General features: G+C 40.4%; 1 protein-coding gene across 3 annotated transcripts; it reads left to right on the top strand.

Annotated features, from left to right (window-relative positions):
- The first annotated feature begins 1,442 nt into the window (after positions 1–1,442).
- LOC110989476 (equilibrative nucleobase transporter 1-like) lies at positions 1,443–25,277 on the top strand. Of its 3 annotated transcripts, none has more exons than XM_022253872.2 (9): positions 1,443–2,268; positions 8,428–8,548; positions 9,272–9,364; positions 17,109–17,412; positions 18,519–18,785; positions 19,839–19,964; positions 22,376–22,571; positions 23,630–23,697; positions 24,296–25,277. In XM_022253872.2, exons 1-8 carry the CDS (start codon positions 1,904–1,906, stop codon positions 23,682–23,684), a joined length of 1,527 nt encoding a protein of 508 aa, XP_022109564.2. In that variant the 5' UTR covers positions 1,443–1,903; the 3' UTR covers positions 23,685–23,697; positions 24,296–25,277. The 3 variants fall into 3 exon arrangements, with proteins under 3 accessions (XP_022109564.2, XP_086995493.1, XP_022109562.1); XM_087139367.1 differs by having other exon boundaries at positions 23,627–23,697; XM_022253870.2 differs by having other exon boundaries at positions 1,448–2,268; positions 23,574–23,697; positions 24,296–25,274.
- The last annotated feature ends 1,249 nt before the right edge of the window (positions 25,278–26,526 follow it).

Here is a 26,526-nt window from a genome sequence, read left to right as displayed (position 1 = left end):
ATTTGCGGGTGTGCAACAGTACATTACACCGAGGGTTTCCCACAGGTCTACATGAAAGTCTTTCCACTGCAACGGGCCCTAAACCGATCATCATAAAATGTCGTGCACGACAATCCCCAAAGCCTTTCCTTAGCGTTTACATTTAAAACTCGCGGCAAGCTGACCAATTTAGCAGGATCATGGAAACGGAATGAGCACAACTGGAGCGAAAACGAAACGCGTAAGCCCGTGGAACAACCTGATTTTAAATTGATGACCTCTTGCGTCCTCACGCTCGCAGCGATGCAAATAGAATTTTGGAGCTCTAGCCTAAAAAATGTTGGCACATTATAAGTTTCCCATCCAAGGGTTCTGGAACCGTGCCATGAAGGTCAACTTTCAGGTTTACACGTTTGTTCGGTCCCCATAGACTGTGCGTGCATTTTGTTTGTGAATTCGCGCTTGCACAATAGCTACGTATGGTCGTCGTCGTCTTTTTTCCAGCTAACTTTGCGTCTAATTTTCACAATTTTGCCGGGTTTACCTTGAAATAACTTTGATGCCACATGAAAGACTAGTAACTCTTATGATAAAAAAAGTTTATTACTTCTAGGTGGAACACTGTCTGGAAGACTGATGAATCGTTTGTATCCATCAGTTTATTTCTTCAAGATAGAGAGCCATTTGTCTGAAATGCGGTTCGTTTTTCATGCGGATTTCAAATTTCCACACTGAGTCCGACATGACCGGACAACGGTCAAAAATGAGATGTCCGGATTCGGGGCATGGCATACACGTACGCACACACACCTTGGGACGAGTGCGTTTCGTTACGAGTTGACTTTACAGCATTGCACTAATAATATACGTACAACGACATCAAATTGCACGACTAAGAGACTTTCCGTTCTCGTCCATACGGTTGCCTTCTTGCATGATACTTTCTCACTAGAGTGTTCATTATATTCCTCACCATTCACAAGTAGAAAAATGTCAGGGAAAACTCGGTAAAACTGAAAAAATCCCCTCTAAAATGGAGGCTTCACTTCCAACTTCTGACCCTTACATGTACTTTGGAGGTACTTAAGAAAGACGGGCAAAAATTTGGCAGGAAAAGGATCTGTATCGCATGCAAGTTATCAAAAGGGACTTTTAGTGTTTAAATACTAATCGGTATGGAAATAAGGGGCAAACAACTTTTTTCTGAGCTTGATGTTGATCAATTACTTTTGGGGTCCACCTGTCAGAGTCAAGAACCATTTTTTGGTTCTGGCTATGGTGGGATTCAGTGTGCATGCGCACAAACTAAGTGAGGGGCATGAACAAATGGTTGCGTTCGATTAATTAGCTTACACGTGTAAGTCAAATCGTATTTACACGAGAGCGTTCATTTAGCCATCACGTGATCTTCGTGCCTGCCCTGGTGTCAGCCATCACTACCCCAGCTGGCGAGCAGGTCTCTGGAGGCTGCCCGAAGTAATGACGTGTAATGACGTTACGGGTGGACCTTTTTCCCAGAATGCCTTGGCCAATACACTGCAGCGTTCGATCAGCCTCATTTCGAGGCTTCCCTTGGTGTACCACTGATGTTTTCAGGGAAGCTAATCGAACGCACCCTATGTGTATTGTGTCGAGTAGCTCAATTTTCGTCCCCTGTAGGGAAACTGCAAACTTCCGACATGTTAGTTCAAAAGGGGGATTTCGAGTCGGTGGTTGTGCGAATCGTGCTCAGCGCTAGTTAATATTTAACCTTACTGTGTCAACTGTTGCCGCAAGTCCGAAGGCCAGATCGAGTTTGCATCTAAGTTCTCAAATAAACATTGACTTATAGCCAGAATTTCGTGGACTGCGGAGTATAGCTTTTGTGTCACATGTACTGCAACAAGGCTGCTTGTATCAGTATCACAAAACACTGCATGCTCTGATGAAAATGTTCACACGAAGGGTACGTAAAGTAAGTCTCCTTCTTGTCGGGGCACTCGAGTGTTTGTGTTTTGGAGGATGGATTTTTGGCTGGGCCTCCTTGGTTTTTGTGTTTAAACAGGAAAAGTACTTTGCAGATAAATGTCAGTCATTGGGCAGCACAGGAGAGCCTCCCGTCGCGACCGTGACAGCCTCATCAAGTTCTACAGTTACCCACGCCAACTACACTGAAGGGCCCTGCGCCGAACAAGACGCCGAGCTGCAGCTAGTATTCACCGTAGCTAACTTCTCTGTGTCCGGGGCCGCACTGCCTCTGGGGCTGCTGTACGACAAAATGGGAACTCTTTTCATGAGGATAACTATAAGGTGATACACCATTGCTTTCATGGCATTGATATGAAAATTAGGTGCCTGTATGACATGCCCTAACCGGTTGGCTGGTGTAACATTTGCATGTACATGTACATAAAGCTGTACTCCTTATCGGTCGTTATTCATCTGCAACTTTCGGACAGGTGCACTGACAATGCATAGTACATGTACATGCACATAAAGTGGTTGCGTGTCACCCGGTCCCAAACCAACTCGGTACGAGGTCGGTTCGGTCCCAGGTCAAGTTGGTCCCAGGTCGTGGTCTTTGGGAAAAATGTACGTGAATAAAGGTTGCCTAATTCCATTTTAAGGTCTCAATAAGTTGACCTCCGCGATTACGCCTATAGGCGGTGCTAGGCAGTGGTTGACTTTCAATTATCGTAATCCTTTACCTTCCATTACACTCAGAGTTGCCAATGTTCTGATGCTTTGACACTTCTTCCATGTAAACTTAAGCAATATAAAAACTATTCACTTTAGTGCAAGGCCCAGACTAAATACCGTGCTACTGCCTTTCGAAACTTAGTTAAAATGAGCGAGGCAATAGCGCGGCAGTTGCGTTAAACGCTGAATTCAAATAGAGCAGTGTCGTGACACTGCCATATGGAACTACGATAGCGCAGCAAAGCCTGTCAGCTAAAGGGCTTCTGTATCTGTATCATTTAGTCAGCAAGGTGCCATCTTTTAACACATCCCACTAACTTAGCACGTTCATATGCAGTGGCTTGCTGTGCCAAATTCAATTGCTGAGCCGAATTCAGCCGAATTGCACCAAACGTGCTATTGTCGTACCTAACTTTTAAAAATTGAATTGAGTTCGGCACGGCAGTAGCACGGCGTATAGCCTATAAACCACATAAAGCCAAAACTATCAATCAAATTTTTTTCGCGGCCAACGTCTTTAATCCATTTCATTTCGAATCTTGGCGGAATTTAATTGACTTGGAAACCACACGAGTTAACACTACGAAATTGTCCGGAAAACCTATCACTCTATCGTATGCATGGTGGGAGTTCAGCTATCTATATTTTAAGTATCTTCTACTTCTACGGTACTTGGCACAGTCCCCACACTGGGATATCACAACACAGATGCATATAAGACCGTTGAACACGAGTTATACTTAGGGTGGTTTTGAACTGGGAAAATAAAGCACAGGTGATTGATTGTGGGAGGTTATTCCAATAATAAGGAAACAAGGATCATTTGTAGATATCGGTGCGAGTAAAGGCAATACTATTAAAGCAAATTCTTTTGAGGAACTCTATCAAAGGCCTTGAAAAAGTTTATTATAATAGTGTCAACTTGTTCTAAAAATGTGTGTTCAAGGATTTTGTAACATATGGATGTGATGGAGACTGGCCGATAATTTGATGGTTTCAATCGATCCCCCCTTTTGAAAGTAGGTGCCCCATTGCCATGATTAGCCAATCAGGTGTAATTTCTTCTGTATTTAATGGCTATTAGTAAGTTTTCTAAGAGGAGGTGCTAACGTATGTGCATGAAGCTTGGGAATGCTTGAGGTAGGTTATCTAGACCAGTGGCTTTTGTAGCGTACAGCGATTGCGAGAGTTAAGGACCCCCCTGGAGAAAGTCAGATTTGCAATTTCAACAATGAGGTAAGGGGTATATTAGGTAGGTGTGCCTTGCTGACTGAAGGAGACTCCGAACAGGTTTCATCAGAGGCCTGTGGTACAGTTAGGATACCAGACCCGATGATTCTGACTACTCTGCGTATCAAGGGTCCGCTATCACCCATTGTCTGCGTGACCAAGACTGTAGGAATTCCTCCAGTTTTCCGGAAATAGCCAAAATATTCCTAAGTCGCCCCGTCGATATTTGGCATGTTCGGATGGTACCATTGACGTTCGGTTATTCCCGACCAGGTAGGTAGGCTAGCTGTTGAACGTAAACTCCCGTATCTTAGTGGCGGCTGTTGATCCTACAATTTTTGACTTGCCACTGAAATCGAAGGTCGCCTAGGCTGAAATCATGACCTAACGACGACTGGCAAATGCCCACACGCACACACCAGTGTGCATTTGCCTGCAACTGGGGACCCCCTATTGTTCCTCTTTTGTTTGTACTTTAACTTTTTAGAAGACCACTCATATGTTTTGCACACAGTTGTCAATCAGGGACTCTCTGTCAATCGGGGACCTTATTGTCCTCTATTGTTCAGGGTCCCCAATTGAATGCAGAAACAAACTCAAGATGCACCACTGTAATGAAATTGAAGACACCCAGGCTCTCAACTTGTGACCCCTGACCCTTGCGTCCTATCACTTTACAGGGTGTCCCAGAAAAAAACAACCCTGAGGAATGGGTTAATGTGCCCAAACCACGAGATATGATTATAATGTATAAGGATCTCCGAAAAGTAGAAGCAGTATTCTTTCTAATGAAACCTTGTTGACTTGACTGAACACCATTGCCTTGAAAATTGCCTTGAAAATGGGGCATCCGAACTCAGTTGTAACACTTTGGATGAACCAATGAATGAGTTTGTCCTCTGTCATGCTTGTCCTGGTTGAAAGTGACAACAAAAGGTCATGTTAATGAGGGATAATTGCCTTTTTTCTCTTTCAAGTTGTGCAATAATCTGGTTTAAATGTGTTGACTTGCCCCGAGGTAGGCCAGTGCAGTGTTGAAAAGTGTTCGAAGCAGGACAGCAAGTCTGCAAAATGGTGCAACTTACCAAAGAGCAAAGAGTGTTTGTCGTAACGAAATTTCTTGAAAACAAGAGCTTCAAGCCACCCAAGCTGTATTTAGGGAAGCCTTCCCTGATAGGGATCCACCGGCAAAATCGACCATCTGGGAAAATGTGCGCAAATACCGAGAACATGGGACAAGCCTTAATTTGAATAAGGGTCATTCGGGAAGGAGGAGCACAGTGCAAACTCCTGAAAACATTGCTGCAGTTTGACAACAACTTGTCGAACAGCCAGGGAACCAGTTGCAGGAGGAATGGACTTGGACACGCGGAAGGTGTCGGTGCATAATGAACAGTGAATTACGTAATATGTAAATAGTCGGTGTGCCCCTGATATATTATCCAGGACAATCATTTTTCTTGGAAGATAACAGAATTGAAATATCATATGCGAACTACAGGTGTATTGATTTAAAATTTGAAATGATTTGTTCATATTGTAGTCATATACACGACCTGTCCTTGCCTCCTTCTTGTATTCAGTTAAGACAAATTGTTTTTGGTCAGTATTTACGTAACTGAGGAAGAGTTGAAAGTAAATCTGAACTGAAAATAATTGGATAAGGTTAGATGTGAACCTAAACACTGACACAGTTAAATTCAATATTATTGTTACACTAAAGAAAAAACGCAAAGACGAATTATTAAATTAGGTTAAAATTAACATAGGCCTATAAATAAAAATAAAGAAGAAATACATAATACAATTGTTATAACACAAAGTGGACATAATAAAAATTAGATAAAAATGAGATCACTTAAAATGAAGATCTATAATCGTCATATAACACACTACATCGCTGCGAGTAGAAGAAGAGAAAGCGAACATCAACCTATCGTACGTCAAATTAGTATACTAAACTGTTAACGTCTGTCATACATGCAGTTGTAATGTTATGTCAAGGTTGCAGTTTCTTTGTCTAGTCCAGTTTGATCTCACAGTTTTTAAGGATGTACAATTAATTGTAGGCCTACCTCCTAAAGAACCCCACCTGATACTTTTCCGAATCAATGACGTCACCCAGTGGTTTTATGAGCACGCAAGGCATTATATTGTAGGTTTGTTTATTGTTAAGGATTATCCACGGGACGCCAAATATCAATGAACTGTTTATCTGTGTTTGAGTTTTCCTTAGCTGGTTATAGGTAAATATTGGAAGCAGCCCAAGCGGTGAAATCGTTGATTTCCTCTGTTGCTGCCATATTATTCATGAACTTCTTTTCAGCTGGATTTTGTACCGAAACGTGAATGCCTTAAAATTAAGTCAACGCCAAAGTGAAAATTTTCCCGGTGATCGTTATCGTGCGGAATTCGTTTAAAGTCAAATACAATAGTTTCAATCTGGTGAACGACTTATTTTGTCTCATAAATTAATTTGTTGACCCCCCCAGATGTAACAAAGGTTTTCCCGGCCAATTTCCGAAAGTGCACCTTTTAATTCGTAAAATAAAAATTCAATTTGGTGTGGATTTTGAAAACGACTTAAAACCTGGTTTAATTTTCGCAATACGAGCATTCGACTTCGTTTTGGATTCTTCAGGTAACAAATTAGTGATTAGGGTTTGGATTTGGCGTATTCGTTGCCAGTTGTAACCAATGTGCAATCTTGTGCAATTAATTCACCGAAAACTTGTCTTTTACCGTAAACCGTTAGTATTGAGTATTCATTTTCATCTGCTGTAATTCAGGTTTACAAAACTTTCGCTCAATTTGATTAGAAATATACAGGGTTAGAGAAATCATGACATCACTTTGATGATGGATGTTATGTTACTCACGAAGAATTATAGTGTGACGTGGTTTATCATCAAATAGTACGCCAATTAAAGTCTGTGATTTTTCTGTATTTTCTCGTTCATCCATTGCAAGAAGGCCGTGTGTGAACTTTTATGTGATTGTAGCAAAAACGTAGCACGAGAAGGAAAGGTTACCTCGGTGTCGGTGTTTGTATAGGAATCATACAATAGTCGGTATATTTTTTAAGACAACATGAATAGTCTATTTCAGTCACGAACATTCAAACATTTAACCATTCAACTAAACACTTCTATTACAACACACACGAATTCCAATTCTTGACCAGGCATACCTTTATAACACTTTCCGCGAAATCGCCTGAACATTTTGCGAAATAGATTTGATTCAAATCAAGATAAATGCAGGATTGAAGAGGTTCTTTCAATTTCGCGCAAAAATGAATGTCAACATTCTAAACCAGTGCAATATCGATAGATCAAACACTGACTATATACGACTGAATGCACCCTCACTGAAATAGAATTTTTATTTGTTAAATAGAAACGGGGATTTGAATGTTCATTCCACTTCTCTCGAAAAGGAATGCTGCCTTTACTTATTCATTTACACATGTTCCGAAATTGGCCGGGGAAACCTATAGTACCTGTTTATAGTATGGATACAAAATCATACAGGATATGCCAAGAATATTTTTTAGACTCTTAACCCTGCCTACAACAATATCAGCTCCGTTTTGGAGTGCCATTTAGCTAATTACCTGATAAAAAAATACGGCCAACTATCAAAACCTTCCATGATATCCTACCTCTGTTCATGCTGAAAAGCCTGGTATAGTCGCTGTATATACAGGGGCTTCCCCGTAGCCATGAAAAAAATTTCGAGCCGGTCCCTGAGTAAGGCCAATTGAACTGTGTACAAACATCTTCCAGATGTGAGTCCCAAGTAATTGTTTACATCAGGCCTGCACTTATCAATGGAAATGCCCTCCGAGGACCCTTTCAATGGGGTGGGGCCCCTTTGATGTTCGTGGCTTAGGCTGACCATAGAGACACATGTCTAGACAAGCATTAACCAAATCAGCTCTGCTCATAGTCAGTCAGATCTTCGGTTACACACCACTCCACCCACCCACCCCCAACCTAAAAAAATTTCAATGCCATTTCTTTTCTTTGGGAGTGTGGAGGACATCCATGTAGCAACTTTGAACCATTTACAACAGCTTTTGGGTCAAAACAAATACAATTCCCACAGTTGTAATACCACTCTCCAAAATGGAGCGTATAACTAGCACCAATGAAATCAGAGGAAACAATGCTGTGTAGGGTTAATGAGTATAAATCAATGAATATTTCTCTGCATATCATGTCTCATAATGTGTCTTTTGTAACTTTGCAAATAAAATTTTTAGGTTTTATTACAATATTTTGAACAGTTCATTACGTTTGTAGAGTATGTCCTCAACAAGTCTTATGGCGCCTCTATTCACTAGTCTTGGGCAAGCAATGTTATTAGTGGCTTTGGCTCTTTAACGCAAATTCACAATGGCAAATTCGAAGTAGCCACTGAAGACCTGACCTGAAAACGGCCTGAACTACTCAAATCCACCACTTTAATTGACACACCTGCAAACGTACAAGGCTATTTTTGATATTGTAATCGTCTCGGTGTTTCAATACTTAGCATTCTGATGTTGACTGGTAGTCTGATGTTTGCGCTGAGCTTCATTAGTCCTATACTGGTATTCCCCGCGGCAATCTGTGTAGCGGCTGGTGGTGTTCAGCTCCTCGTTGTTAACCTGCAGGTAAGATTAAGCTGCGTCTTGCATGACCTGACCGTGACTTTTAAATTTGTAACAAAGGCTTCAACAGGAAGCGGTTGCAACTTCTGGTCTAATCAATGGCTGAGGCGCTCTTGTTATACCGGTCATGGAACCTTACCGACCATGTAAACACTGTCCCGGTCTTGGATATAGGGTCACAGCCCGTATCAATCACATCGAACTGTGCTGGATCAGATTATTTCAATATACAAAATATCAAAATTTCTGTACATGTGGAATTTGTGAGTTTAAATTATAACTTTTGTTCGAGTGTTTCAGCTTCTGAATATCAAAAGGTGAAAAGTCGCATGAGAGTTGGTAGAAACAATGATCTTCTTCTGTGAGGGCGGAGACGATTCAGAACTAGCTTTTCTTTTGTAAGAAGTCTAGTTGTCCATTTTTTCTTTTACAGGAGTTCAGTTTACCCCAGTGGTTGTCTTTTGTTCTAGAACTTCTTTCACATTCGGTAATTACTCTTACCAAACACGCACGTGCCAAAATAATGAGGATTTTCTCCTTTTTTCAAACGGGTTGCTGATGATGCAATGAGTAAAATGTATCTTAATTTTTTTCCGTTCCACTTAGACCCGTGTTCTAAAGCAAACAGAGTATTGTATCGCCTTAGTCAAAATGCCCCGTTTGTATAAGCCAGCCTGTTATCAAAAATATAACGTTTATTCATTTGTATTTCTTTTTGTTGTCCAGATATCCAATCTCTTTGGACGAAATAAATGGATAGTTATGACTTTATTTTGTGGATGCTTTGACTCCTCAGCATGGGTGTTTCTGGTTGTTAAGGTATATGTCGTGTTTCCCTTTTGTTATTATTAAAATTTTTGTTGACCCCCAATGCGATAAAAATTTGTCTCATACATTGCCAAATTTTATATTTGATCAATTTGTCTAAATCTGGAAATGAAAAAGGCAAAAACACGAACAAAACAAACTCTGTCAAACGGTGTGAACGGAAAAGGCTTGACCATGATAAGATTTGATAAATTGTTATCTGTATCTGTTGCCGAGGTTCAAACAAGACTTGTCCAAACACTCCAAAACAGTTAAAAATCCAATGTCAATTGATAACTCGTCAACGTGGCTCAGTGACAAAATAGATATAAACGATGTTTGCACACGTTTGCTAGTGTCTGCGTGTTTGATTAGCAAATTCCTCTTACGTGGTTCCATAGAGTTCGACATCCCATAATATCCCCGCAGTGCATACTTGGTTTTTTTTCATTAAGTCCGAAGAGGAAAGGGGATAACAGGTAATATCTACATAAAAGGACACGATAACGTTGTAATTTGAAGTGATCGAGAAGAAACTTGATCACAGTAGGGGGCCTATAACCGTGGATCTATCTCTTCTTATTTGCATTATAAGCGGTTACACATCACACCTTCAAATAGGGCAGAAGGCAATATGCATTATGACCTTGTATTCAATATGCTGTCCAAGGGCGGCTCCAGAACAAAATGTTTGGGAAGGGGGATTTTTCGGGGCCTAACAATTGGGAATGTCTTTATATAGCTTTTCGTGATGGCCTTTTTGTAGATTGGGATTTTTGCATGCCTTAGGAAAGAATGGGAGTGAAAATTTCCAACTTTGTTGTTCTCTTATTATATTTCGAAAAGCAACAAACAAACAAACAAACAACCCAACAAACAAACACCAAAACAAACAAAAACTCAAACACCATAACAAGAAGAAAAACAAACTTTTTGACCCTCTTTATTTTAGAGGAGGGGGCCCCTAACTATGAAAATGACGCTGTGTATACAGAACTAGTTCTGTGCGGCGAGTACATTTTTAAGGCTTGGTGTGAAGTCGCACGGTACGATGTGCTACCTGTATATCATTGTGTATAAAACTAACTCGGAATAGTGTAAAGTATAGGTTATATTAACCAATGTCATGTTTCGGTACTCTGGATAAAAACCAAGGCTGAGAGACTGATCTTGACTGGTTTAAGTGCTTGATTCACTGCAACCTTTGCAAAAATGGCTTCGCTGTGGCGCTAGACTTTACGGTTCGGTAAAAATACTTTTCGGGGGAAACTGTATGATTTTGAAATGCAGAGAGCTTAATTAGCATATTAGTTTGGAAAAAAAACCAAGCACGTTCATTACACTACATCTGAAATGATCCTAGTATTTATTTTATTTTTCAGTATTAAGGAAATTTGAGCGGCAAATTTATTTTCTTCAACACCTATTTTGAGAAACGTGGGGTTCTGTGCTGTGATATCTCTTCAACCGAAAAAAGTGATTTATAAATGTTCATAATGAATAAATCCAAGCAAACTTTTGAAAAAAGGCTTCTTATCCTTAAACCTCATGTTCTGCGCACTTTTCATAATAATAGCTCAGCTACGGAACAGGTGCAGATGGGGGGGGGAGAGAATCAACTCCCTGCCTGGCTCATTGCCAATTTTTATATATTTAATTTTTTCCCCCTACATCTTAAGATTGACGGACCCACAAAGAAATATATACCACCCAGGGGGCCTATTTTGTGCCTTGGTTAGGACAAAATAAAGAGATTAAACGGATTCGCTATCGGCGTCAACCATGTGATGCGAACAAAATTGGATCAGCCCCTGTGGTATATGGGCCTTGGTCTATTGCAGCTGCGCTTCACACTTCTGACAGATTTCCAAATTTTGCTAACTGTTGAGGTGCCAAGAGTACCTACAATGATTTCTGCTTCAAAAAGTTTTCCGTCTTTTAAGAGAGGGGGTCTACAACATTCTTTATATGCCACTCCGTGGATATAAAAGATCCCAAAGATAAGTTGAAAGTTTAGCTCGGTAAACAAGTAGGAAATAAGTTTTCACAGTGTTTTGCGATCCACGTATGTTCGAACCTAGTCTGTTCCCCTGCCCAAAGATTCCCTGACGACTCTTGATAAAAAATCTTAGGTCAGGCTTTACCCACGGATATAAATAGATATGACGCAGGGGTCAGGGGTCACAAGTTGAGAGCCTGGGTGTTTTTGATTTCATTACAGACGGGGTGCACCGTGTATGTGTGGACATAATACTCTGCAATGAGCCTTTTGCGAGTTAACATTGACCCAAATATGGTACACTGGGTTCTTTAATTCACGTGAACATAACAACTTAATTCTCCTTACTAAAACCACTGTTGCTATACCTCGTGATTCGGGTCAAGCTTTTGTTAAGGTACATAAGAGACGCCTTGCAACAATCTACTGTTCTCAATGGATAATGAGGGCTGGCATAAAGGAACCAGGCCATTCCAGAGATGGTGGTCGCTATGCGAAAGCTTACCCCGAATCACGAGGTATAGCAACAGTGTCTTTAGTCTGGGAAAGTCAAATCTTTATGTTTATGTGCACTCAGATAACTCAGTGACCAGATTTTATTCAAATTTACCTCGCAAATGGCTAATTCGTCTAGCTTGCATTGATTTCGGGCAAGGTGATCTTCGATTTCAGTGTAAAGTGAAACAGCTGCCATTAGAATACAGGAGTTTACGTTCAACAGCTAGCCTACCTACCCGGCCGGGAATAACCGAACATCAACGGTACCATCCGAACATGCTGAATATTGATGGGACGATTTCGGAATATTTCGGCTCTTTCCGGAAAACTAAAGGAATTCCTCCAGTCTTGGTCACGTGGACATTGGGTGATACCGGATACCGTAGAGTAGTCAGAATCATTGGGTCTGGTATAGTTACCCCCCCCCCCACTTGGTTTGTGCGCTTGCGTACTTAATCTCACGAAAGTCAGAAGCCAGTAAGATGGCTCTTGACTCAGCTAGCTCTTGACTCTTCACAGGTTGACCCTAAAAGTAATCGATTCACCTCAAGTTCAGATATAGCTGTTTCCCCCTCATTTCCATACCGACTAGAATTTAAACACTCAAAGTCCCCGTTGCCAGCTTGCAGACGATAAAAATCTATTTTCTGCCAAATTGTTGCCTTTCTTCATCACGTACCTCCAAAGTAAAAGAGTCAGAACTTGGAACTTGGTAATGACAACATTTTCGAGGGGATTTGTTTTCCAGTTTTTCGGGGTTCTCCCTGGCTTTTTTCTATTTGTGATCAGTTAGGAATATCATGAACAGTCTAATGAATGTCTATGCAATGCACCGATATGATCGGCGAGGAACAGTCTAATGAATGTCTATGCAAGAAGGAAACTGTATACACGAGAACGGAAAGTTTTAGTTTGTACCTCTTATAGTCAGGCAATTTGACGTCATCCGTACGCAGTAGTGCAATGCCGTAAAGTCAACTCGTTCCCAAACGCACTCTTATTGGGTGTACGTGTGCGTGTAAGTGTATGCCATGCCCCAAATCCGTATATCTCATTTTTGACCGCTGTCGGACTCAGTGTTGAATCGGTATGAATAATGAACCGCTTTTCAGACAAATGGCTCTCAATCGTGAAGAAATGAGCTGATGGAAACGATTAATCAGTCTTCCAAACAGTATCACCGATGATCCGAGGGAATTCAACAAAAGTGTTAAATTCACCATTAAGTAAGGCGAAAAACATGGACAATGACGAAAATACGTCCCAATGAAAAAAGAAGTGAATTTCAAAGAAAGGCTTTCTTTCTAGAAGTAATGAACTTTTTGTTCATAAGAGTTACTAGTCTTCCACGTGGCAACTAAGTTATTTGAAGGTAAATCTGGCATATTGTGAAACTCAGATACAAACTTATGTAAAAAAAATAACATTTTTTTCATAAATATCCTTTGTTGTAAAATCAAAAATTTCCACTTCTTTGATTCTGTTCCGGAGATTTTTCTTACCAGAAGCTATTAAATATCACCATTTGATAGATTCTTGGCAATTTATTTACACACGAGGTCTTCAAGAGAAATACCAGTACAAATCCCTCACATGGGTCACCACCGATATGCGTCCTCCGGTAGTGTAATACACAAACTAAATGCACGCACAGTCTATGGGGACTGAACCTACGTGGATCTCGAAGGGCGGACTGGTGCCGTGAGTAAACAGCTATTATACGCAGATAAAGAATTGTCAACGTTTGATTTTGTATTTTTGTTTGTTTACATTCCTCTGGTAACCGACGGGCCAAATTACAGGAATGTAATTGAATGAATGCAATAAAAACAGTTGAAGGTAACGTTAAAACTACAGTTAACAACCAACTGAATTAAATTAAAATTAACTAAAAAATACACATGCACAAGTCAATATAATTTTATAAATAAAGCTAAAATTCATTAAAGATGTGACCATGATTAGAGGTAGTGTTAAATCGGTTAAGATTTGAATTCGGTCCAGGTGGATTTGTGAATTTAATAAGTCAATATAGTATAGAATGGGGCTGTTCCTACAGCGATTGGTTCTGCAATGTAGCACTGAAATAGTCTGTGAATTACGTAATCTTTTCCTTGTAGGTCTTTCGGGGGGGGGTTGAGATTCTTAGTCTGTTTGCAACTGATCACTAACTGAGCCAACTTACGACTCCGATCTTGTCTACGACTCAAAAATTTATCAGGATTGCATTCTTTGATTGCATCTTCATAGAATTTGTAATTTCTGCCCGACATAATCTTGCACGCTCTTCATTGCACTGTCTCTAAAATGTGAGTCTGCACATTAGAGAGCATGGTATGGAGTTCCATGCTACATCTTTATTTTGTAACAAAGGCCTGATATATTCTTTATAAACCTCACAGATCATCTTTACTGAAACCCAATTTTTCAATGTGCATAACATCTGAAATCTATTTTTTAACATGTCATCAACCTGTTGCCACAAATCGCGGATGCCACAAATTCGAGTAGTTTGTTATCAGTGGTCAAAGCCGGCTGAGGAGGATAGCTCTTGAAACAAATCTGAAGAGCCTTACATTTGGATGGATTCAAGGTTAAATTATTATCTTTTGTCCACTCAACAAAACGGCCCAAGTCCTCCTATAGTTTTCCAGTTGCAGAACAATCACAATTCTCAGCCAAAGTTAGAGCATCTACATACTTCCAAACACTAGCCTTGGTGCCAGATGCAGCAGCATTTGTAAAATAATGAAAACCCTCTACCTTGTGGGAGGCCACCATTGGTTGTCATATAATCAGATAAAATATGATTGTATCGGACACACTGTTGTCTGTTTAAAATAAAACTACCAATCCGTGAAATAATGGACTCCTTCACCCCTAACTGCAAAAATGTATTGATCAGGGGTATGTGATCAAAGGCCTTCGAAAAATCAGTCAAAATGACAGTGCCTCTATTGTTGGGTTGATCAGCCCCACGATACAAGAAATGCATCAGACTCACCAAGTAGTGTGAAGTAGTGACACCTTTCATATTACCATATAGGTTGAAATCAATTTTATAATGAATATCTTGAAGCCCTTAGTTGACAACAAACTCTTCGCTAAATTTTGCAAAGCCGTCCGTCAAGGACACAGGTCTTGAACTTTATTGCGTATAGCAGTGACTTTTCTGTAATGTCCAACCATGTTGTGGGTAAATTGTCACACAACAGGAAAGGATCGGAAGAGGCCTACTTTTGTTCACATTATGAATAGGCTTTCATTCTGTTATACCTATAGCTTGGCACCGATCATATTTCTGCGGGATGTAATGTACACCATTGTAATTGCCTTGTGTAATTTCGTTTTCTCGCAAAACAGAAATGGATTTAGAAAGTGTGGTGTTAAAACCAATACAATACGTATTCAGGAATTTCCTCGTAAAAGGCACAGATTGTCAGTAACACATCGAGTATATTGGTGTGTATTGGTGTGTGAAAATAACCAAAATGTTGGTTATTTTCAACCAATTTGTTTTTAGAGTGAGGTCACCACGGGTGGAGCGTCATTCCGAAAGTAACATCAACTCCAACCCCAACAAAGTAACAACAATTGGACCTCCTAAAATTAGTTTGTTTTTGCTGTGATCATGTTTGTGTAAGAGGTTATATTGCTTTTCTACGATGAGATGATCTGATGTGATAATTTCGTGGAGAGCGTGTTTTATAACCCAATAGGGCGCAAGCCAGGACTGTTTGCTTTTAATGATTACCTGAGTTTTGTTGTTAAAGTGCCACTTTGGAAATAACTAAAGGTGACATCAGTACATTTTCCGTAAACTAATTAAATTGTCACGAAGACTTAATCTGTGATTTGGGTTGAAATGGACAAGCACAAAGTTGGCGCAGACGGAAACATGTCACTTGTTGAGTTCACTGACTGGAACATCGTGACACACTTGCCGACTCGGACATGCAGGTCCAGTGGTCCTACAGTGAACGAAGACAAATATTCACCGACCCCAGAGTGACTGAGCACCATACCATGCCGTTAAGTATTCAACTGATTCTAGAAAAAGTTCTTTGTTGCTGTGAATAGTACTTCACGTACTTGTGATACGCTTTGTGTAGGTATTTACCCGGAATATGTTTCAATGTGTCACACGTACTACGTGCAAAGCTTCATTTTGTCTGTTCCTGCGACATGTTTACTTTACAGATTTTAACAGAACAGTCAGTCTTGACAAGGCAAACAAGACAAAACGCTTCACGTACGAACAAAGTCAACAATGGTGGGCCGGGACTAATGTACCGGTAGTCGACTACATATACATGTATTTGTGAATAGCCCATCCATGTAGTCTGGTTCCCGTCCCGTACGTAGTCTCCAGACGTCTTACAGACGTCCTCCAAACGTAGGGACCGGCAGCGGGTAATAGACCTTTTAACCAATAACTTCATAATTATGCACGCATGCGCTCAAACAGCCTTGGCGGCAAGAAATGTGAGCGAGCCATTGAAAATCTTCAGGGGTGCGACTTTGATGATCATTTTCTCTTGTGTTCTCTGGCTTTTTTTCATTTTTTTCCTTCAGAAAATCCCAGTGAATCGTTTGTTATTATTTCCTAATTTTAGTGGAATTTTGAGTACTCTGTAAAAAGATTTTAAAAATCGTAATTTTTCCTATGCGCACGAAATCGTCGTTTCTTGGCATGGCCCCCTTCCATCATAAGTAGTATTAACTACATTGTTAGTGTTTTTGGAGCCAACTTTTGCATTTGTAAAAACACGTATTCAATGTACATGTACCACCGGTACTGTACCCATTCGATCCGCTGCTTTCTGAACTTGGGAAATCTGAAGAACCAAATGCCTTTCTCTTTGGAATCTGCACTTTGTCTTGTACAACCCCAAACACAACAACTGGATACCATTTCTTTCGGTATTAGGCCGACTCCATGCTATGATCAAGTTCAATGGTAAGCTGTGTGCGTACAGGCTATTAAGAGGTTAATTAAGAGACAGAGCTTCCTGTCTAGCGGACAGTATGAATGCAACATGATTGTCAAATATCACTGTAAGATCGGATTTTACAATAGTCAGCAGTAAAGATTACACGAAGAGTTTTACCCTGCATTTTCCCCTGGCACTCTTTTGTGTTTTGGTCAAACCACAAAACCAGACTTCTGGAAAGGTCCAGAAGACAAATTATAAGAATTAGTACCAGTTATGTCTTTCACAATATAACGTACCGTTTAAGTCGTCTTCATTTTCACAGGTTCTTTACGAAAACCTCAACATTCGTGTTCAAACGTCATTTTTTATCCTGACGGGTACGACGCTTTTCTTCACACTGAACACGCTCTTGCTACCGAAGAAGGCGAGTATCCCCTGGCCGCTGCCACCAGATTACTTTGACAATCATGTATCCGGCAAAACTTTGAATATTCATGTCGATGAACCGCTACACGTGTACACCAATACCACTACGGATAATGAGGGCGAGTACTACCCTAAAAGTGAGGACACGGAACGGGCGGAAAAAACGGGCCAGATACAAGTCGAGAAACATGAAAACAATGGTTTGTAAAATAGAAAAACCACTTTTTAGTCCGGTTATTAAGTAACAGATTTGCAGTAGCACCCTGCAAGGAAATCTCCTTTGCTGTGTTTCTAAAAAGAACCGAAGAACCAGATGGTACTTTATGAGGCTGCAGGGGTTCCGTAGATCCACTCCAGCCGAATGTTTGTTACAGCCGATAATGTAACAATCGGCCAATAATATAATATCGGGTAGTGCGAAACTGTTGTGTTATATACGAACACAAGCTAAATTGAGGAGCTCACACGTCAGAATGAACATAATACTCCTTAAGAAGCAAGCCTTAGTGTCCCCTAGCAGGTCCGCATCCTAACTCTCAATTCAACAGTATATACTGTGATTCCTACCCTCTAACCTCGAAAATAGATGAAAGTGGAAAATATCCTTGCACACACCTGCCAAAATCTTGTTCTGGCTCAAACTACTCCTTTTCCTCCTATTTATGTTCTTAATTGTTCTCATGTACACACAGCTTATTTTTGAGCTTTCTATAGTTTCTTTAGTATAAGAGGGATCTGCAGGGAAAACTTGAAGAAAACCTAAGTCCCCCAAAGCCTTCTAAGAAACAAGCAAATCTACAGTTATTACATTATCGGCCTCCGTGTTATTACATTATCGGCCGCTTTGGGGTTATTACATTATCGGCCGATTTTTATTCCATTATGGGTCGGTATTACATTATTGACCGATTGTTACATTATTGGCCGTAACAACGGTCACTTGCATGTTAACTCAAAGCCAACTAGTTAGGGCCCTGGTCCGTGTCAGGATCACACATACTCACAGTAACGAGATATCCATGGATGGTGCTACAGCAAACTACCTTTATCGTGAACAGCTTAAAAGCTTATCTCACTTTTAATCATGTTTATTCTGAGAACTAAAAATCTGAGCTTCGTAATCTACAAAGAATTCCTTAGTTCTCTAATAATTTTGGGATTTCTGATTAAGAGACCGAATATCATTAACCTTGATAGTCCCAGATCCTCTAATTTCATATGATTTTTCAAGCACCCTAGGGGGTTAGGGTTAATCTCTTAAATATTGCATGGACTTACTATTTTCTTTGCTTTTTTGCCTTTAAAGACCTAGAACACTGCAGTGGCGAATGTGACGATGGATCCCCGACAAGAGTCGAGGTTGAAACACACGACAACTCAAGCATCACATTACCCAGCAACACACAGATCAATTCCGTCTCCACAGACTTTCCGTCGTTGAGGTCGTGCATCCTGTCGCCACTCTTCGCCTTTTTCTACTTCTGGTTTTCCATTCTTCAACTAGACGTTTTGTTTTTTGTCAGTACGCTCAACCCGGTGCTGAATAAACTTGCTAATAATAATGAACAAATCGGTAGGTGCAATTCTGATTATTTGTTGTGGCTCCAATCACATATAACCCATAAGCACAGGTAAAATAATTCACCATCTTTGATGTCGGGTCGTTTGGCAAAGATTTGTTGTCTGTAGTGATGGGTATTTGCCTCGGTTGTAGACGTGATAGGGAACGTAAAGCATCTGTACAATGAGTGCTATACCTATTCGTGACTTGGTTCAATAAGCCATTTGCGAGTTAAATTTGAATAAAATCTGGTGCACTGAGTCATCTGAGTGCACATAAACATAACGATTTGAATTCCTCAGACTAAAGACACTATTGCTATACCTCGTGACTCGGGGCAAGCTTTTGCATAGCGACCACCATCTCTGGATTTGACTGGTTCCTTTGTGCCCTTTTTACCATTAAGAACAGTGTATTGCTGCAAGGCGTCTCTTTTGTAACTAAGCAAAAGCTTGCCCCGGATCACGAGGTATAGCAACAGTGGTTTTAGTAAGGATAATTCAAATTGTTGTGTTCACGTGAATTTAAAGAACTGAGTGTACCAGATTTTTGGTCAAAGTTAACTCGCAAAAGGCTTATTCAGTATCTGTACAATCGGGAAGTACCCAGTTATGGCTCCGGGTAAATATGCAAACCTTTGGCCTAATATCCGCTCGTAAAGGTGTTTATGTCTTATCATTCGAGCACTGCATTTATTTTCCCATTTTAGGAAGTAGTGGTCATGGAGTTGGGATTCACCCAGCCGTTAAACTCTGAATAGTCACACGCCCTTTATACCAAGCAGTTCTGTATGACGAAATCTGTTATTAGCACAGCCATTAACTCCTCAGGTTCTGTACTTCTACAATACACCACTTCCATGATATCAGTATCATTTTGGTAAACGTTTCCTAGTAGATACACCGGTTTTATTTGGTTTGTGTGTGTTTTGGAGGATATGGTTTGACCACACCGATACCTTAAATGACAGATTTTAAATTCAAAAAGGATAATAAAAAGCTGCAGGGGTCTAGTTCAGTTAAAAACCTTCGTAATTTAAAACGATTATTGCTCGATCGGTTTCAGTGAGTGCATACACCAACGCGCTTGCCTTCATCCAGCTAGGAGGCATCCTATGCGCACCATTCAGTGGGTTGATACTCAGCAGAAACAAGCGGAGAAATCGGTGCAAGAACAGACAGATGGAGGAAGGTAATGTGAAATGTATATTAAGACAGTTCTCAGTAAAAGATGTTTGTTATTATTGGCTGAATTTCCGCCCCGACTAGACCTTCGTTGAGGCTAGATGTGGGATTGGTGGGTTGAATGCAGAGAATTCCACAGTCAACCCGCCAGGCGTGAGTGTCCGAAGATGATGCGCTGTTACTTCTCTAAGCGTTGATCCTCAAACGTTGTCGTGGTGGGGATACACACGAGCGTAATGGCTTGGAGAAGTGACGCGCCGCAGGGTGTCCGGGTAGATGGCCTTTGACACTTCGAAGGTGCTCGGTGAAACGGGGTTTCACTTTCATTTGACTTGCGGAAATAGCGATTTGAAACAGGTGCGGCGGTTACTTGACCAGACCCCCGTAAATCATGAGGAATAGTCATTAGCAAGTTGCCCATCCTCTGTTGAATTTTCTCGTTTTGAAGACTTCGTGTGCACGAAATTCACAGAAGAATACATTGCTTATGTGCTTAGGGAGGCGTAAATTAAAAAAAAAATAGAAGAAGAACTGCTTCCTGAAGGTGAAATTGAGCCTCAAAATATTTCCACCGATCTTTTGTTCTTATTTACACGGCATTTCTCAATTTAAGAAGTTTTCCCAGGGCCGCGCGTATCTAGACGTGTGTATCGACGTATATTATTCATGGCAGTGGTGGTAGTTCATATGTATAACTACTAGTGTTGTCCAGCGTGTTACTCTTTCTCGATTTTTCTACCATTTCCTAATTTTCATAAGCATCCTATGAAAATATTTTTGGTCCAGTTTTGTTATTTCTAACAATAACGATAAAAGGACAAACATAAATAACAAAATCACAAAGATTGGCAAAATCAAAGGATCTCAAGACAAAACGAAAGGATCAATGGACGGAGTCAAACTATCAAAAGACAAAAAGAAACAAAGACAATATAAGCGAACATTGAGGGCGGCAATTGCTTACGCCATGACAGCGCGCGTGAATCAGATCTCAAACCCAGCGTGTCAATGAAGTCATAGCTCATTACTTTTGGAGCGTTTAGTTATAGATACAAAAACGATTTTGTTATGATAACCGAGGAGACCGCGAACCGTTTACTCAACGCTCTCGACAGAGTGATGGATGCGTTACCGCCAATAGACGTCAGCGGCGGGAGGCCTCGGCCAACTGACAGGCCTACCACCAGGTCCACCTCTGATGGCAAGATCAGGAGGCGTAGTCCCAGGTCCGTTATGCCAAATATCACTACCAGTTACATCAGTATTACTGGCAGTACTAGCTCGGGCATTGCCTCATCCATAAGAACAATGCGTGTTCTAGGCCTAGGATGTGCGAGTGTCGGCGCAGTCATTTACTTTCTGCTTTCATGTTTATTGCAACAAGTGTCAAATACTGCTTTAGACATAAGGCGATCATTTTTTGTTTCTCCTCGCTCTTCTTGTGGAACTCTCCTCTGGACTCCCGCAGCTCCACCTCTGCCCAATTGTTCTTGTTACATTTTACGCAGCTGTCCATAAGCTTCTCAGTAATCCTGCAGACCTTTAAATATATGTGCCTAATATTAATTTTGAAGAATGACTTATTCTTTAAGTCTTTTGGATTAATAGTCGTCCATTGAATGATTCCAACATACAACTTGTTTTTATCCACTTTACCACAGTGTATACCTTTTGGGGAGAGAAAATACTTTCGGATATAAACCATACCAAATGAACATTATTAACGTTTAACAACATGCTTAAATTAGTTGCCAGTGTTCTGGAATTTGTGTGAAAACGAGATATTGCTTCAAGTTCTGCAACGGGGAGCAAAATTGCGAATGGTTCAGTTTCATTTCTAATTGGCATTATTTTAGTTGCGGTTGCTGTGTGGAAGAAATGGGAAACAAATGTAATATGGGAGGTATTTTAATAATATTTGGTGGAAGTATTATTTTTTCGGGATTGTAAGATATTTGTAAATTGTTCTTTTGCATTTGTACTTATAGCCAGGGATGCACTTGCAAATTACCAATTGGTAAAATTTGCTGTTTATGGCATAGTAAAAGAAAGGTCTCTGTTCACTAGCGTGCACGATCGAGGCAAGATGGCGCCCTGTGGTCCATTACAATGGAAAGTTCTTGGGGATACAATATTATTTTTAAAATCCATGTCACAAAATAGCCCACAATTTCTGTGCTGCTCACTTTATGTTGTTATTAATAATGAAAGGATACACATTGGAAAGCCTTCAGTGAAGTCCATTTTAGGTCTAAGCCTCATCGTTGTTGCGTGGTCCAAAGGCAACACCAGAATCTCAGCGTAGATGAAGTGTCGAACTGTAAAGTTAGCTTTAATAACTACCGAGCTGGACCAAGAGAGCGTGCAATTTTCTAAGCAACAGAGGCAACACCAATATATTTGACTTTTTTCCTGCAGAGAGACTCCGAGAGCGTGGTCCCTATAGTGATCTGAGAGACGCCGCCATTGCCTATGCAACCTGCACGTCCATTTGTCTTGTCTTTTGCATCTGTGGCGTTTTGCCAGTACTCGAAATCCAGTACGCCACCTTCGTCCTGTCCGTCATCAGCAGGTCGTTTGTATACAGCTTGACAGCTTCCGGAACTTCACTTTTGTAAGATAAATGATTTTGGCACGTTGACATAGACATGTAAAACCTCATTTCAGCCTCCACGATGTTTTGACGATAGTTAGACATTGCTAGAAATCAAGTTTGTGCAACATGAATAATAGCCCTATTTCACCATCCCAATAAAGAACGGATCAGAAATGTACTTCCAGAATGTCGGCTAAGCATACACGAAACTCAATGGGCCCTGTGTGTTGATATTCGCGCTTACACTCCGCTTATTACAGGGCCTGTCTTTTGTTACGGATCTGGATCCCAACGAGTGATCCCAAAGCTGGTTTACTCTGTCCAAAATTGTTGGGTTCTACAGTTCCATTTAACCAACGACGTATCACTGATTGCAAACCAAATTCAGGTGAAACAAACAAGCTTTTAGACAGAAAGACCCGACCTTACTTGGCCTGGTAAAAAAATAGTCAGATTCCCTGACCACTGCTGATAAAATCTATCGGTAGATCATGACGAAACATGTCAAATGTCACAACTTCACAAGGTTCAAAACCTAAATGGTACTATTTTATTTCTCAGTTTGTGACCTGCTTAAAATATTAATTTCCTGCTCAAATTTATATGCTTGATTTTTTTCATAGGAAAAATGCTCACTTCAACATAGCCTTATTTATTTAGCATGGCAACATATTTCAGCAAACTTGAATAGGGTTCCACGAATCTGGCCCAACTCAAGTTCGACATGAATACTGCGACGCTGTATGCATTCATGTACATGTACACCAAACTAACAAGTGCAATGTAGCCTGTGAACTTACTGATATGCTGTGTCGTCATCCTGTCGAATGTCAACAAAATGTATAGGACTATATATTTTGTTTGACTCGACTGCAGGAAAAAAAAAGAAAACTATCCCTGACTTAATTATTTTTTTTCAAACATGAACGTGTCTCTTTTTTGTTTTGTTTGTTTTTGTTTTAGAGTTTATGGCTACAGTGTATATGATTTCAACTTCGCGTTGTTACTCTCTATTTATAGTTTCCCCATGAAGTATTTCGGCACATTATATGGCTTGTTGATCTTGTTATCAGCAGTTTTCAGCCTCCTGCAGTACCCGCTCTTCATTATCACACAGAGGCTTCTGAATGACGATGACTTCTGGGTAAGAATATCTTGGCCTAGGAGACAGTAGGCCTGCATACCAGTTGAAACTTGAATGTGCCGTGCAAAGTTAACATCTAAAAGTGAAAATATAGATATTAACCATTAATTATTAATTGATGGATATATTAATATATTAATAATATTAATATATTAATATAGATATCTCTATTACAAATACAAATATTTCTATTTAGTTCCCGGTTCTGGAAGTTGGGGTCGTGTGATTGTGGTTTGAAACCTTTGTCACTTAGAGGGTCCTTGAGATAAAATGTTTGCGTCAAACTCGTATACATGCATGTGCGTGTGCATAGTGCTACCGTAGTTATGGTACATCTCCAGATTAAATGAGGCAGGAAATTAAGAAGTCCTGCTTGTGCACCGGCGTATGGCCTTGGCCAACACAGGGTATCGAGTTTGTAAGTAAAGGTAGATGGATATCCTATATAATTATGAAGATCACTTTTATTATAATCGACCGTTCAACTTCGAATAAGTTTTGGTGCATAAAGAGGACTTCCTATCTCAAGTCCCACTGTTGGTTATTTGTCGTGATTACTCAATGAGACAATTTTCTTGTGTTGTTTTGTTATTTGCAGGTTAAGATCGGGTTGCTGGCTGCCAGTCTTCTGACCTACTCTCTTTCTATCTACCTATTCTTCTATGCAAGAAAGAAAGAGAAATTACGGAAACGTGGAGAACAAACTACTTTCTAAAACCTAACCGGGCAGAATATTCTACATGAAAAAATGTATTTAGTTTCGGTTCTTTTGGAAGTAATACATGACACTTCTTGCACGCCAACGCAGTGGGCACGCGGATTGCTGTGGCTTCGTGTAAAAATCTTGATCATAACTTTTGCTTGTACAAGCAAACACACGTAGGTTCTGAATACAAAAAATATGTCTGACTAGCACCGCAGTTTTTGGGACAAATTGTTGTTAAAGTACTTTTTAAGGTCTTAGCGTAGGCATATTTTACAGAAGTCACTGGGTAGGTGCTGCAGCCCTACCATGGGCGTTGTGAAACTTACTCCTGACACAACCCAAATTTCAACGTCGTTTATTAAATGATGTTTTTATGAAGCACGTTTCTGGCCACATTGCTGGTATTCGTTTGTTCAAAAATGATAAAGTGCAGGTAAACCAAGTCTTAAATGTTTTCAAGGTGGGTCCTATATAGGCTTTATTGCCTTTGAAAGTTGGTAACATTGTTGGGATCGATAACCAGCCTACGTAGGTAATTGTCACTCAGGCAGTTGGGGACGAGCGAAGTTGTTTTGTTTTAATGGCGCTTTCAGCATCTCAGGCTATTTGCACCAATAACTGTACGTTTATTCATACACTTTATTAATCAGCATCACATTACGGAGTTAGGAAGAAGGTCCAGTTTTAGAGGCAGGAGGAAACCGGAGTACCTGGAGAAAAGCGAGGAAAGAACCACTACGCTAACCCGGTCCCCTGACGAGCGAAGGCAGGCAGGATCGTGTTTTATAGCCTACGTATTACAGGGTGTCCCAGAAAAAAATATGCCCAAACCATGAGATATGATTACAATGTATAAGGATCTCCGAAAAGTTGAAGCAGTTTCTTTTTAATGATACCTTGATGGTATCCCTCCTGTCATGCATGACTGAACACCATTGTCTTGGAAATGGGGCATCCGAACTCATTTGTAACACTTTGGATAAACCAGTGAATGAGGTTGTCCTCTGTCATGCTTGTCCTGGATAAGATATTTGGGGCACACCAATGGTCTACACATTACGTAATTCACAATTAATTATGCACCGACACCTTCCGCGTGTCCGCCTTCCCTTTTAGAGTTCACAACGGTGACGCATGTCAGCCACAGCTCGTCTCACCACTGCAGGGTCATGTCGTAAGATGTCAACCTTCTGTTGAATGCGATCTGGTGAGTCTTGGATGTTACGAGGTGGACTGGTGAAAACTTTGTCCTTCAGATACCCCCATAAAAAATAATCACACAGGGTGAGATCCGGAAAACGGGGCGGCCATTCAGTTGGATGGTTAAGAGCAATTACTCGATGTTGGGACAGTTCCCGCAGGACATTCCTCACAGCGATGAGCCTGTGAGCGGGTGCCCCATCTTGGACCCACCACAGATGTCGGAAAACACCACTTTCATGTCGTTGAAAATGCATTCGAAGTTGGGGTGACAAAGTGACAAAATCTTCCCTCATCAACGTGTCCTTTTGTTGTCACTTTCAACCAGGACAAGCATGACACAAGACAACTTCATTAACTGGTTTATCCAAAGTGTTACAACTGAGTTCGGATGCCCCATTTTCAAGACAATGGTGCTCATCAGTCATGCATGACAGGAGGGATACCATCAAGGTATCATTAGAAAGAATCCTGCTTGTATTATTAGAGATCTTTATGCATTATAATCATATCTCATGGTTTGGGCATATTAACCCCTCTCCTCGGGTTTTTTTTTCTGGGACACCCTGTTTAGATAGAATTAGCTTTGAAACAAATTAGAAAGTCCATTGATTTTTTTCTTTGTTGTTTCTTTGGTTCATTTTGGGTGGTATTTTTGTTCATATTGTGTTAACCATTAGTGACTTTAATATACGCTGCCTAATTACATTACAAATAGCCTCGTATCTATTGTGAAACTGTCCAATATGACCTATATTTCAGTTATGCATTAGGCTCACTCTTTGAATGGTGACCATATCCCTCAAGCCCCTCATACCCTAATAAGCGAATGCAGATATTTCTCAAGGTTTTGTTCCTCAATTTGTATTTATTTTTTTAGCGATACTTTACTTGTAAACTAAATCTGTTGGTATTCCGATAGC

Source organism: Acanthaster planci, linkage group LG07, assembly GCF_054643075.1.
Source record: "Acanthaster planci isolate LZ-2023a linkage group LG07, COTS_SCS, whole genome shotgun sequence".
Taxonomy (NCBI): domain Eukaryota; kingdom Metazoa; phylum Echinodermata; class Asteroidea; order Valvatida; family Acanthasteridae; genus Acanthaster; species Acanthaster planci.
This window is presented reverse-complemented; position numbering and strand designations above follow the sequence as displayed.